Source organism: Anoplophora glabripennis, unplaced genomic scaffold (assembly GCF_000390285.2).
Source record: "Anoplophora glabripennis isolate ALB-LARVAE unplaced genomic scaffold, Agla_2.0 scaffold352, whole genome shotgun sequence".
Classification (NCBI taxonomy): domain Eukaryota; kingdom Metazoa; phylum Arthropoda; class Insecta; order Coleoptera; family Cerambycidae; genus Anoplophora; species Anoplophora glabripennis.
Window position 1 is genome coordinate 230,692 of NW_019417621.1, and position 14,103 is coordinate 244,794.

At 38.3% G+C, this 14,103-nt stretch overlaps 1 protein-coding gene across 2 annotated transcripts in view; it reads left to right on the top strand.

Annotated features, from left to right (window-relative positions):
• Positions 1-9,331: 9,331 nt before the first annotated feature.
• LOC108910074 (ubiquitin carboxyl-terminal hydrolase 7) overlaps positions 9,332-14,103 on the top strand; it is a 52,753-nt gene continuing 47,981 nt past the window's right edge. Inside the window, exons 1-2 of one of the 2 annotated variants that reach the window (XM_018714572.2) lie at positions 9,332-9,861; positions 10,020-10,180. In XM_018714572.2, the coding sequence (XP_018570088.1) occupies positions 9,765-9,861; positions 10,020-10,180 (258 nt within the window). In that variant the 5' untranslated portion in view covers positions 9,332-9,764. Of the gene's footprint in view, positions 9,862-9,995; positions 10,181-14,103 lie in introns of both variants that reach the window. The other variant, XM_018714571.2, reaches the window with a different exon arrangement.

The window sequence follows — 14,103 nt, forward strand, 5'->3', positions numbered from 1 at the left end:
GGAAAAAGAACTTCTGTACGTGTTTTATCACAAATGGTGGGAGTATCAGTCGGTCCCTGCCACACAGTGTTAAAAAAAGCTCCTTTAATTGTTTGTTATTGTTATCACGATTATTCTTTAAAATAAAGTTATATAGTCATTAACGTTATTGAAACTAACAGTTGCTATACAGCTCGTTGAGAAATGAGGTTAAGTTGGTCGTTATAAGCTACTCCCTACGTCCAATGTGTCAGGGCCAACGTGGACCACGTTTTTATTTGAATGCTCGTTAATAATTTGTATATAATATGTAGAAATGCCAACAACATATTTTAATTATTTATGTCCTCAAACAATTTTATTAGGTATATTGATGGTAAATTTCGTTTAGGTCTGTTTCAAAGGTCTCCAAAATGTCATGTAATAATATTATTTCTCCCTTTCGCAATTGTAATATCAATGATTAATAGAAGATCCCTATAATAAATTAAAATTACCTGAATCACACCAAATTCCGCATTGCTGCACTGCACTGCTGGGCAATTTGTCAACAGCTGAGATTTATGGTTGTACGCGGGAGCGCAAATGTCGTGCGGACTCCCAACTGTGCCATTCAAATGGCTACCTTGTTGTGACAATACGACGAAGAACAGCTGGGTCATTTGTCGGTTGTCGCACCTATGATACACTGATGAGGACTAATAAGTCCGAAACTGGTCTGTGCCTGGTGGGTTAAACTGACAAACGATCCTAGATGTTGCACTAGGTGTTGCGAGTATAATTCAGTGCCGGTAGGGGCATATAGCTCTCAGAGTAGTTGTTTCTCGCAACGCTGACAATTCAAGCTGAGATTTATTACCCAGTGGCCCATTGCAGCTGTGTATTTTGTTTGCCCGCACTCGCATTCTTCAACTGAGCATATACATTTCTACCACCTCCACGTTAGTTCGACCAGACCTGTATATGGGTATGCCTAAACAAATATGAGAACAAGTTTTTCAAATATTTCAATGCCGAGTTGCTGTGTCAGCGACCGAACCTGGTAGATACTGTCAACCTTTTGTTGTAGTGCTTTTGTGATAAATGGTGTTTTCCACATATGAACATTTCCAAAAATCTTCCCTCTTCAATAAAGTTACAAATCTATTTTTCAAACACACACAGAAATTTAAATTAAATTTTGTAGATATCATCCTCATTATCAATAAAGACGTATCTCATTCTTTACCATTTTCCGGTAGAGCATTTTAAAGTTTTTTAAAATTTTAAAACAACTAACTAAATTAGAAAATTAGAAAATTATGTTAGGTTTCAGTAGACTCAGTTTTTGAAGAAAAAAAAATGAGAGGCCTGTTTGTCTTGACACGTATTTTTTGAAAAATAAATATCTTTCGAACAACTATTGCACTTTTTCAAAAAATATACAAAATTAAAAAAATATTTAAACAGAATATTTTTATAAATAAACAAATTTTGATATTTGGGCAAAACTTAATATAGTTTTGTTAAGTTTTTGTAGTTTAATAAATTAGGAACATTTCCCTTCAAAGTAATAATAATATTATCTCTACTCCTCATTCTAATCGTAAAGATTAGCCAAGAATTTGGAAACTTGTGCGGGAGAGGGCATGGTACATTATTATTCAGTAGGCTGTATGTGCCCAGGAATGACTTACGTTGGTAGGCCCTAACCACCATTCAGTGCAGGAATGAGGGAAATCTGGAAAACCCCATTAATTAGGAGTGTGGTCAAACACCGACTACTATCAATCTCTTACATTGACCCAAGCTAGTGTTCTTCCACCCTATCATACCCACAGAGAGGGTACCTAATTCCTCTCTATGAATATAACTAATTTACGGTTTTAAAACCGTGTGGATTGAACCCGTGACAATGGCATTCATCGATTCAAGCATTCACTCCTCGAACCGCTCGGCCATAGACCGACCCAAATCTATTGATTTTTAGTTTATCTCAGATTATGCCTATTAGTCATAGACATGTATTTTACTGTATATCTGAAATAGACCCTTTAATCCAGAGGTCCCCAAACTTTTTTGTCTCGTACACCAAGTACCAATTTTGTTTGTTTTGGGTAGACCCCGCCTTTCTAATATTAAATTGTTGCCTTAATCTAATGCTGATTTTTCAATAAAGGACAAAGTATTGAGTTACACGCATAAGACACAAGTAGAGATGGTGGAAATGTGCATTGTAGTGGATATGTCTCATTTTTTAATTTTTTTTAGAAACAACTTTGTAACAATGGGGACAATATTATACTTGTTAATTTCATAAATAAATATATTCATTATTGGCTCTCATGTTTTTACTTTTTATTGACATATTGAGTTAATTCAATCAAATCCTATTAAATGAAGTCAAACAACATTCTTCGATACCAGAAATGCAACTGACATGAGTAGTTGTTTCTCGCAGGCCAGCAGTTAGCTATCTTGTCTGTGAGGTTAAATGTCTTTTACATACCAAGATTTCTGATATTGAATCATGTTGTTTGACTTTATTTGATAGGACTTCTTTGAATTAGTTTAATACCTTAATAAAAAGTAAAAATAAAATATCTGGTTAAGTTGTATATTAATATGCGCGATAATATCAAGTTCCTTAAACAAGCAGTGACAGAGATATGGACAATCTCTTTAATTAATTTAATAAAAAAGTAGTATAATATCACATAGACATGATACATATTTTTTAATGAATCTTTCAATTTTGAATGATAAATGTCCTGTTATTTTTTATATTTGTTACAAATTCACTGTTAATTGGAATTTTTTAATGTGGGGAAACTTCAAAAAATAGTATTTTTTTAACATAATCCTTGTATCTCGAAAAGTAAGAATTTTTGGAAAATAATGTTAATGAAAAACCCTAGTTTGGTATCATTTATGAATTTCTAGTAAAATTTGCATTTTTTATACATTAAATATAAAATCAGTTTAGTGATAATTATATCAGTCTATATTCATAACAATAATTAAAAGGTTCAATGTCAAGCTAGGTGTCATTTCATTTTTGCTTACTGTTTTTTAAAATCTTTACTATGGCTGTAACTTACACTTTTGCTGAACAAATTGAGATGTTACTAGTTTTGGGTTATTGTGAAGGAAATTCTGTGCTTGTGTTCAAACATATGCTGAAAGATTTCCTAATCGAAAAATTCCAAATCACAATACATTCGCTAATGTAGAGAGACGATTGACAAATTATTCATGCTAAACAGCATTATAACCAACCCGATGTAACATTATATATTTCATATTCACAAAAACGATACTATTGGGGGCTATAATTTTCAAAGAGGAACCAAGGGAGATGTTCACAGTCCATTGTTTTCCCTCTATCATATTTCTCTATGTACCAAATTAAACGTACCGTGGGCTGGGGCCATGAACTTCTTGAAGTAAAGTGGTGCTAAAATCCCATTGGTAAATCCAGTACTATGGATGTATTTTTGGTAGGGAATTTTAAAAATAATAATTGTGGTAAGAAACTTTTTTAATATGCTTCTAAAATAACATATCAAACACTAAAATGTGTTGTCTGTATGTTACCAGGAACTTAAGTTCAATATATAGAAAAAAATATAGTTTTTAAAAGATCAACTACAAAATGGTATAAATTATACAAGTAGTGATATGTCTGTACTACATGTGATTCCAACAGAAGATGGACCAACTGTGCACATTATTGTGGTGAAGTAATTAAATTTCGTTCTGCCGCAGTCATTTTTTATTTCCCACACTTATATCCATGGAGACTATACAAGTCTCCATGCTTATGTCCATCAGCTATTCAAAGTAATTTATGCTGACCACAGTCCAAATTAATAAGGACACAGAATGACGGTTGTTGATAACAATTTTTTTACACCAATAGGACTCCTTTAGAACATGGCGGTGTTTGTTTATAACAGTATAATTCGGTTTTCTATTGTTTTTGAAGTTTCATTAATGTCTATTACTTGAATGGTAAATGTACAAATTTACTTGCTGCTGTATCTATATTGGAGATGTCTGTTTCAAATTTATTTGAAACAAAGTATGTACCTATTAATGTACAGTAATAAACACAAGAATTGCGGCATGTAAATGGGCTGTTAAAGACATTATTCACCATTTATGTACCATTGCTCTAGTTTGCTGGGAACTATATCTATTTTGCATGTAATATGCAATGAAACAATTCTCTAGAAATTTAAAAATTTCGCCTGGCTGGTACTCTACCCGTAGAATAAAGAATATAATATTTTGCTAAGGTCACTATTATTTATCCCTTGACGCAATAAGAAAAATTTTTACAAGTTACCATTGTTATATAAACCAAAAAAAATAAAAGACACATTCCGTTAGACAAAAACAACTGGTATATCAAAAATCTTAGATAAATCTTTCAATTAACATTAAATGCCTTTTGAGGACTTATTAGAAAAGAAATATCGACCATTATTTGTTTTCTTATTTATTATTTTAATGGTTTGTACGCCTTTAAATCAAAACAACCTGTATATTGTGGACTATAAAGTGCACAATGAGTCAAGTTCGTTCCCTCATAGTACGGGAACGCGCCAATAGAGGCGCTTAAGTATCTTCTTATTTGATTTCCCAATCATCTAAAGACCGCGCCATTATTCCATGGCTAGAAATTGGCCTCTATGATTTGGGATCGAGGGGGATTATCCCTCTTTATCCTGCCTCATCTCGTGTAGGCCTGGACAGCCTTCGTAGGTGGGCCCCATCCGTCGTCTACCCCGACCGCAAATGCGGCCGGTGTAGGCGCTTTGTGGGACCTCCTTTTGTCCTGGCTGGGCCCCGCCGGCTAGGGCCCTTTCTTCTGGCGCTCTTCTTGCTTCGCCGGCTCGTCTGTGTAAACCCCGGGGGTAGTGTCATGTTTATGTGTGGTATGGTTGGGTAGGGTAGTGCGGCTATGCAGCCTGGGATGCGCTTTGCTAAGGTGGCCCTTAGGCTAGCGCGGGAGGGGAGGGTTAAGGAGGGTATGGGGGGTGTGTGTGTGTGTGTGTGTGTGTGTCGTTGTCTTCGTTTCTTGATCCTGGCTGTCTCTGAAACAGAAAAGGTTAGCGGGCAGGGGGGGGGTCATTGGGGTGGTCACCCAGGGTCAAAAAGTTGGTGTCTAGGTCTTTTGTGTTTGTCGGTCACGTCGGGTACGTAGTCAACGGCTTGCCTGAGGAGGGGATTGTCATGTCTAGCGGCTACGTCAAATCGTTTCTCCGCGTTTTGTCTTATTGTCTGTGTAGCGTTTGTGTATTGTAAGTCTCGTAATATGTCAGTGTTTCTTACGTACCAGGGCGCGTCGGTGGCCGTGCGGAGGGCTATGTTTTCCACAGCCTGTAATGACTTTAAGTGGCTTTTTGCCGCGTGACCCCACGCCGTGGAGGCGTAGGTTAGCTGCGGTTGAAGTACCACCTTGATAAGCGTTCGCTTATTCCTTAAACTGAGGGTGTTTCCACCTTTGAGTAAGGGATAGAGCCTAGCCCTGGTGGTCTTCGCTCGCGCCACCGTCTCCACGATGTGCGGTTTCCACGTGAGACGCTGGTCCATCGTCACGCCCAGGTATCGTGTTTGTCGATTCCAGGAGATGGGTTCCTGGGATAGTGTCAGTCTGTCAAGGTTTTGTGGGATTTTTCGTTTGGTAAAAAGGATAGCCGAACTTTTGTTGGGATTAATTTTGACTTTCCACCTGTTGCACCAGGTTTCAAGTTGGTCTAAGGAGCTTTGGAGGAGGTAGACGGAATATCTAGGATCTACGGATTGGGATGTGATTGTCAGGTCGTCGGCGTATAAGTATATGTTGGTGTTGGGGGGATGTGGGATGTCGGAGTTGTAAATGGTGTATAGGTGTGGGGACAGGACGGTGCCCTGGGGGACACCGGCCTCCATGGGACGGGTGGTGGAAAGGGAATCTTGGATTTGGATGCGGAATTTTCGGTGGTGTAGGTAGGATTTTATGAGTTTGGTAAAGGATATGGGATATTGGTTGGTGAGCATTTTCATCAGTAGGCCTTCATGCCAAACCGTATCGAAGGCCTTTGCGACGTCCAGGAAGACAGCACCAGTGTACTGTCCCCTGTTGAAGGCCGCCGTGATGTGCTCGGTAAGGCGAAGGATTTGGAGTTCAGTGGAGTGATTGGGTCGGAAGGCGAACTGCTCGTCTGGAATGACTTGCAGTTCTTGGGAGTGGGTTCTTAGACGGGTTAGGATAATTTTTTCTACCACTTTGCTCATAGCCGGGAGCAGGCTAATGGGCCGGTAGTTGGATGGGATGGTGTGATCTTTGTTGGGTTTTGGGATAAGGATTATGTTTGCTGTTTTCCAGCGGGTAGGGAAGTGTCTTAGTCTGAGTGTCGCGTTTGTTATGTTTAGTAGGGCCATGAGGCCCTTGTGTGGTAGTCGTTTAAGTGTCGTGTTATGTATATTGTCGGGTCCGGGGGCTTTTCTGTTTTTAAGTCTGCGTATTGTCAGTCTTAGTTCGTCAGGTGTTGCGGGGGGGATTATGTCATTGTCTGGCTCTCTGTCGACGCGTCGGGCCGCGCGCTCAGCCACTATCTCGAATTCCTCGTCTTCGTCGGGCAGCTGAGGCAGTCTACACTGCAGTTCCAGGCTATCGGCGAAAGCCTCGGCCTTTTCCTGGTTCGTGTAAACCACCCCCACACTACCGTGGATTGGAGGAATTTTACGGCGAGCGGTCTGTCGCAGGGCCCTCTGCGTTTTCCAGAGGCTGTTGTCTTGTGGATCCAGCGACTCCAGGTGCCTAGCCCAGTTATCCTGGGCCAGTTCATCCAGAGCCGCCTTCACCCGTCTGTTAAGTACGTTTAAGTCATGTCTGTGTCGGGGGAGGCGGGTGCGGGTGGCAAGCCGTTTCGCACGTCGTCTGTCACGTATTAAGTTTTTTATGTCATCGGGGAGGGTGCCCCGGGGGTTTGTCAGTCGGGGGACAATAGTCTCCGTCGTAGTCTGAGTCAGGGCGTTTTTAATGTCAGTCTCAAGGGAGAGGATTGCCGCCTCCAGATCATGGGTGGTTTCGATGACTGGGAGCGCCATGTTTCCTTGCATTACTGTTCGGAAACGCTCCCAGTCAGTGAACCTCCTCGTGAAGGTGCCTTCATATCTCTGTCTTCGCCCCAGATCCAGAAATATTGGATTGTGGGCGGAAGACCCTTCGTATTGGGTGGATATTTGGGCATTTAACGGTATAGATTTTAAGAGGGCAATGTCGATAACGTCGGGGCGTCCTACGGGTCCGTAATGTGTCGGTTCTGTCGGTCCGAGTATAGTCAAGTCGTCGTGTCTGTCTTGGTAATTCAGCAGGACGCGACCTCTTGTGGTCGTCGTCCCGCTGTGCCATATGGGGGACTTCGCGTTGAAGTCCCCGATGGCAATTGTCTGGGGCCAGGAAAGGATTTTGTCTAAGTCATTGTCAAGTAGTGGTAGTCTGGGTGGGTGGTAACAGGACACCACCGCAACGTCTCCATGCCGTAGCGATCTCACCGCTATCGCCACGGCCTCTGTGTTTTGAGTTTGGAGCCGCTGCAGCGGATAGTGGTCGATGCACTTCTTTACTATGAGTGCAACACCACCCCCGTTACGGTTTCTGTCATGTCTGTATATGTCATAGTCAGGGATGGAGGTACGGGATGCCTCGCTGAGGTAGGTCTCCTGGACAGCCATAACGTCTATGTTTAGACGGTTCAAGATGTCCACGAGTTCCGTTTTTTTGGCCCGGAACCCGTCAAGGTTCCAGGACGAAATTCTCAGCGAGGAGGGTTGGGAGGGCCGACGAGCCATTAGAAGTCGAATAATTTTTGCATATTCGACACCATGGTCGTCAGCTGGACGCAGAAGTCCTGAAGACGCTTTGTTGCGTCAATCAGGGCCGCCGCGCCCGGTTGGGAGGGTGTCGTGTCTGTGTGTGCGTGTGGTGAGGTGTTGTGTTTTTGTTTTTGTGTGTTTTGTGTTTTTCTGGTCATGTCAGCGTATGTGCGTCCTGGGGTTGTGTTTGGGGTGGGTAGGAGGGGCTGTCTGTGTGTTTGTGTAGTGTTTTGTGTCGTGTGTGTGTCTGTGTTTTGTGTTTTTGTGTTTTTAGCTTTGGGGTACTGAGGGCACCCCATATAGCTGGCGGGGTGTGGCCCGGCGCAATTTGCACACCTGGCGGGCGTGTCTTTGGCCTACCTATACGGTTAGAATATGCCAAGCTGTACAATAAGACGTCTCTCCAATGTAAAAAATCCAATACATTTGAATCATAGGCGTAGACAAAAAAAGGGGCTTCGATTTTTTTTTTATCAAAATTACATAAACCCAGCAGTGGCATAGGATAAAATTCCATGCAAAGTTTCGATTTAATATCTTAAAAAATAACAGATTTATTGGTAACAATCTTTGTTTTAATCATAATTTTCACATCTCGTACTTTGTTGAAAAAGAGGTGTCTATAAAGTGGCATACACGCCGCGCCATTATTCTATGGCTAGAAATTGGCCTCAATGATTTGGGATCGAGGGGGATTATCCCTCTTTATCCTGCCTCATCTCGTGTAGGCCTGGACAGCCTTCGTAGGTGGGCCCCATCCGTCGTCTACCCCGTCCGCAAATGCGGCCGGTGTAGGCGCTTTGTGGGACCTCCTTTTGTCCTGGCTGGGCCCCGCCGGCTAGGGCCCTTTCTTCTGGCGAGTGGCATACAAAGTCTCAAAATCTTTTCCCAAATAATTTATGGTTAATATAGATTGATTTGTTTTTTGTAACACCTTTTATAATAGGCACTACACTAATCAAGTCACGTTCACCGACCAACATTTTCAATCAACGTAAAAGCAATTTGAAAAATTTCTCTGTCTAAGGCGATAAAATTCATGGCCAACATAGCGTCATTTTAAGGTCCAAAATGATTCACAAAATAGTGTCTTCCATTTATGTTATGAATATTTTGGATGTTCGAAGATGATCATGAATTTTAGTTAGTCAGTCTCACGCTTTCTGGTGTTTTTACCACTTTTACTAGCAGGGGAACTCTGGTATCGGCCGAAACGAACTCTAATAAATTTTAATAAATATTAGCCTATTTATAAAACGGTTTGTATCATTACTTATTTGTATTATACTGTGGCCAAACCAGCTTCTGAGCATGTGCAAAATATGCCTCATATTGGAAATCTAACCTCAACAATTTCACTCTTATGGGACTTAAAATTTTTCTTGCAGACTCGTACTTAGCACCATCCATTTATTATAGTGATCAGTGAACCGCCCCTGTAATGGAAATTTCATTTTGTAGTTGGCTTTGTTTGATTCGACGTATAGTTGTTAGAGGGCCTAATCTGACAGCTCGCAAATTCTGACTAAAATTTCGGGCGCAAGGCTGCAGAAAATGCCTCCATTTTGTTTATTTTCTTATGTGAAAAGTGTTGTGTCGGCATCGCGATAAATAACAATAATATCAAGCCAATGAGCTTAGTATAAATAACGAAATTCTTTGCAGGTTGAAAAATACAGTCGTATATATGTTTCTTGTGCGTTTCCCTCGCCTAGAGGGTTTAAAAAATAGCAGACATTGGGCGCATCGCGAGTAAGCACTTTGTCAAATTGACTACAGTCTCCGGCACTAAAAATAATTCGCATAATAGTAATAATACTACTTATCGTACTGTCGCGGCGGACAAAGAAAGTTTATTAAATATAAAAAAAAGTAAAAGTGTATTTGGCACTGTTGGCAAAGACAAAACTGTGCCCCTTTTATCTCCACCCCCAATTATGAACCACGTGACTGGCCACTACCGTAGGAACGAAGACAATCCCCAAAACCAAAATATTAACGTAAATGAAGTAGAAGAAATGGAAACTCAAGAAGGTAAGTTCAAGTCATCCTGGACAGCCATGACAAATGTATCTGACATATGACAAATTCCACAACCCACACATCCCAGTCAGTAAAAAATATACTCTTCCATCTGACAATGGACTTACATTAGAGTATTTATATAGTGACTACAATGGACTACATCACAGATTCTGGCGGTGGAGAAATGGACCAAACCCAAAACGGAGAGGTAGTCATTGGACCTCAGCCCGATCCGAATATGTCAGTTCAAGATGCTGAAATGGAAGAGGATGAAGCTCGTTCTGAGGCCACATTTAGATTTACAGTACATCAGTTTAGCAAGTTGAAGGTCAGTAAAATTATAATGTATGATAAAAATTATCAATTTTCGACTTGTCTTTGAGATAGTGTACCCAATGGTCAAAACTTCAAACCACTCACTTAGAGTATGATTGATTTTATTTTAACTTTCTGAAAATGTAGAAATTAAATTTAAAACTTATTCAAGTGTAACTAATAATAATGGCAAGTAGGTTATTTACAAATTTAAATTAGTTATGCAACCCACATTTAATGTAATCGTCCTATTCAAAATATTTTATTTTGCAAAATAAATAAGTGTAGTTGTATATACAGTTATACAGATTAAAGCTGTGCAATTGCCTCAGTTAAATAATTTTATGATTAAGAATTTTTTTAAGTATTTTAAAATTAACTTTTTTTTTTTTGGAATACCTAAAATTAGGAGTTTATTCACTGCCTTGGTAAAAGGTGAATATTTTATATCTAATATAAATACCATGTCATTTCTTTTTATGGATTTAATTGAAAGTACAGGTCAACTTATTTCATTTGGCTGGTGGATTGGGTGCACAGTTGTAAAGTGAAGAAATCTAATTTTGTTATCGGAACTATACTGTACATTCTCACAAAAAGTCGAGGAGCCCACATTAAAACTTTCAAACAAAATTTTTAATGTGCAAGTTGGGGAAGTACTTAATAAATATTTCTGTATGTAAATAATTGTCTCTTAATGTATTTAGAGGTAGCAGGTAATATACCAAGAGAGGTAATATACCCATGTTCACTTTTACCCACGATTGTACTTTAGTTATCACCACTCGATCCTCTTAACTTTTTATATGTTGTGCTCACGTTTGCACGCATCTCATCACTAGTCAGATGAAATTAGTTGAACTGTGAGTATATATATGTAATCATAAGGGTAGTTAGTAAAATATATAATACATGGCCTTACTTGTAATAAAACTTAAAAATAGCTTATTTACAACATTGTTCGGAAGATGACCACAATTTCGACCATAACAGACTTCTACTTATATTTACATATTTTTGTTACACACTTTATATGAAAACAATAAATAAACTATCTTTGTTGAGAAGATTACAATATTTGTAGTTTTATAAAAATCCATAGAAATATATAGAATGTTTCTTTTGAAAATGTACAGAACTCACAGCATTTTATCAGTATGCTTAATTATCCTGTTTATGCATGGATAGGTAATAAAAAATTCTAAACATGATTTCTATTTTTATATAAAACTCTGTTAACAGGTACATATCACATATATATCAGTGATTTTCAGTCAGTATTAAATGTTACTAATCCTAAGACTGGTTCAATATATAGGTTTCCAATAAATGTATTTGTAATCTTAAGTATCACAATTAAAATTCCTCATTCAAACTATAAAAAGTGTTCCTAGTTGCATGTATACCTTCCATGAAATGTAAATTAGACAATATTTATGTGGCAATATAGTATTATACAGACAAAACAGGAAATAATCAAATATGTAATCATAAATATTCTCAAAATTTTTCAAGTACGTGTATAGTTCTTCCAAAGTCAGTTGAACATGCATAAAAAACCGAGCAATCAAATTTAATGAGTTTCATGGGCGTCCTTAAAAAAGTTTTCTGCTAAAGGTAGAAAATTATAATAATGTGTAGAAAATTTCTATTATATGTTCATTTGACCAACAACATATTTTAATTATTTATGTCCTTAAACAATTTTATTATATTGATGGTAAATTTCGTTTTGTTCCATTTCAAAAGGTCTCCAAATTGCCATGTTGTAATAATATTAGTAAACCAAATATTCCTCTAATAGAATCTATAATAAATTAAAATATCTGAATCACACCAAATTCCGCACTCCCGCACTGCACTGCTAGGCGACTAGACGACAACTGAATTTTGACAACGCAATGAACCAGAGAAACAGTGCGCATTGCTCTTTGCCCACATGCTCATTCTAAAACTGAGCATATACATTTCTACCACCTGTACTTTTTGTTCGACCAGATCTGTATATGGGTATGGCTAAATAAATGTGGGAACAAGTTTTTCAAATATTTCAATGCTGAGTTGCTGCTTAGCGACCGAGCCTGGTACATACCTTGAAGATATTGGTTCTTCAATAATTTACTTCGGAAAAACCATAGTGGAAGGTGAATCTTAAATGAGTATATAACGAGCGTTCAAATAAAAACGTGGTCGAAGTTGGCTCTGACACATTGGACGTAGGGAGTAGCTTATAGCGACCAACTTAACCTCATTTCTCAACGAGCTGTATAGCAGCTGTCAGTTTCAATAACGTTAATGACTTAATGACTATATAACTTTATTTTAAAGAATAATCGTGATAACAATAACAAACAATTAAAGAAGCTGCGGAAAGTGTCCCCCTCCTTGTTATAACAATAAATTAAAGCAGCTGCTGAAAGTGTCCCCCTCCTTGTTCCAGGCACTTTTCACACCTGTTAGTTCCTCAAAGATTTAAAGACATTTTCTAAGATGCTCGGGGTATTGTTAATTTCAAGAATCTTGTCTATAAGTCGAGCCTGCAGATGGTTTAAATCAAGAATAGGCAGTTCAAAAATAGTGTTTTTAAGGTAAGGCCACAAAAAGAAATCACACGGCGTAATATCACATGACCTCGGTGGAAATTCATGTTCAGCATTGAGACTTATTAGTCGATTTTAGAAAACTTCCCTCAACATATTCATCGTCTCGCCTGTCGTATGTGCCCTTGCGCCATCTTGTTGAAAGTAAAAGTTTGTAATTTCGTTTTCTTCCAGCTGGTTAACAAAAGGAGCGATAATTTCTTCTCTATACCTTTGCGCAGTAAGAGTACCATTAAAAAAATAGGTCCATAAATCCTCCTTCGATTGAGAGCACACCAAACTCCAATTTTTTGAGCGTGTAGAGGGCCCTCGACAAAAAAGTTATCTGGTTTTTCAGAAGACCACATTCTCATATTCTGTGAGTTTATGTAACCACTTAAATGAAACCAGGCTTCATCAGAAAAAAAGGTGATATTATGAAGTTCACCGTAGTTGTTTAAAAACCATTCACAAAATACAGCCCGTCGCGGAAAATCAACTTCATGAAGTTCTTGCTGACAAGTTAAACGATAGGAGAACAAACGCAAATCTTTTTTTAACACTGTGTGGCAGGTACCGACTGATACTCCCACCATTTGTGATAAAACACGTACAGAAGTTCTTGGCGCATTTTCCATTATTTGTTGGACATTTTCTTTTAATTCTTCAGTCCGCTTTTTAGGTCGGCCGCTTCCTTCTTTTCTTGTTACACTGCCCGTTTCACGAAAAACATTAACATAACGCTGAACTGCACTTTGAAAAATTTTGTACTCAACAACGCCGGGAAATTGATTTTGAAATTCTATGAAACATTCCTCAATAGAATACTTCCATATTCCATCAATCTTGCGTCCATTTCTAAAGTAGGACTCTATGATAAACACTTTTTGTTGTTGAGAAAACACAATTTTAAACGCTTTTTAAAACGAAAATATTCAAATTGAGAGCGGCGATATAGCGCTTTGACAGATGACGTTTAAGTTCATTTGCTATACGCTACGCCCTACGTCCAAATTTTCAGGACCAACTTGACCACTTTTTTATTTGAACGCTCGTTATTTTACACAGCGGTACAGTTTACTATGTACAAATACAATGGTTTCTATGTAAAAAAAATTAAATTTTCATTATTTTAATGATAATAATAATAAATAGAAAACTTCTTAAAAACCGCTGACTTCATTTTGGTATTTACACTTTACATAATTTGTCTTTGTCACTTCTTTCTGAAAGGGAGATTAATTAATTAGGCAATATTGCCACTGTTACACAAAATTCTTAAACTATAACTTTTTACAAGAAATAGGAAGAAAATATAAGATTTTTTTAAACTATGATCCAAAGATATTTTGAAACT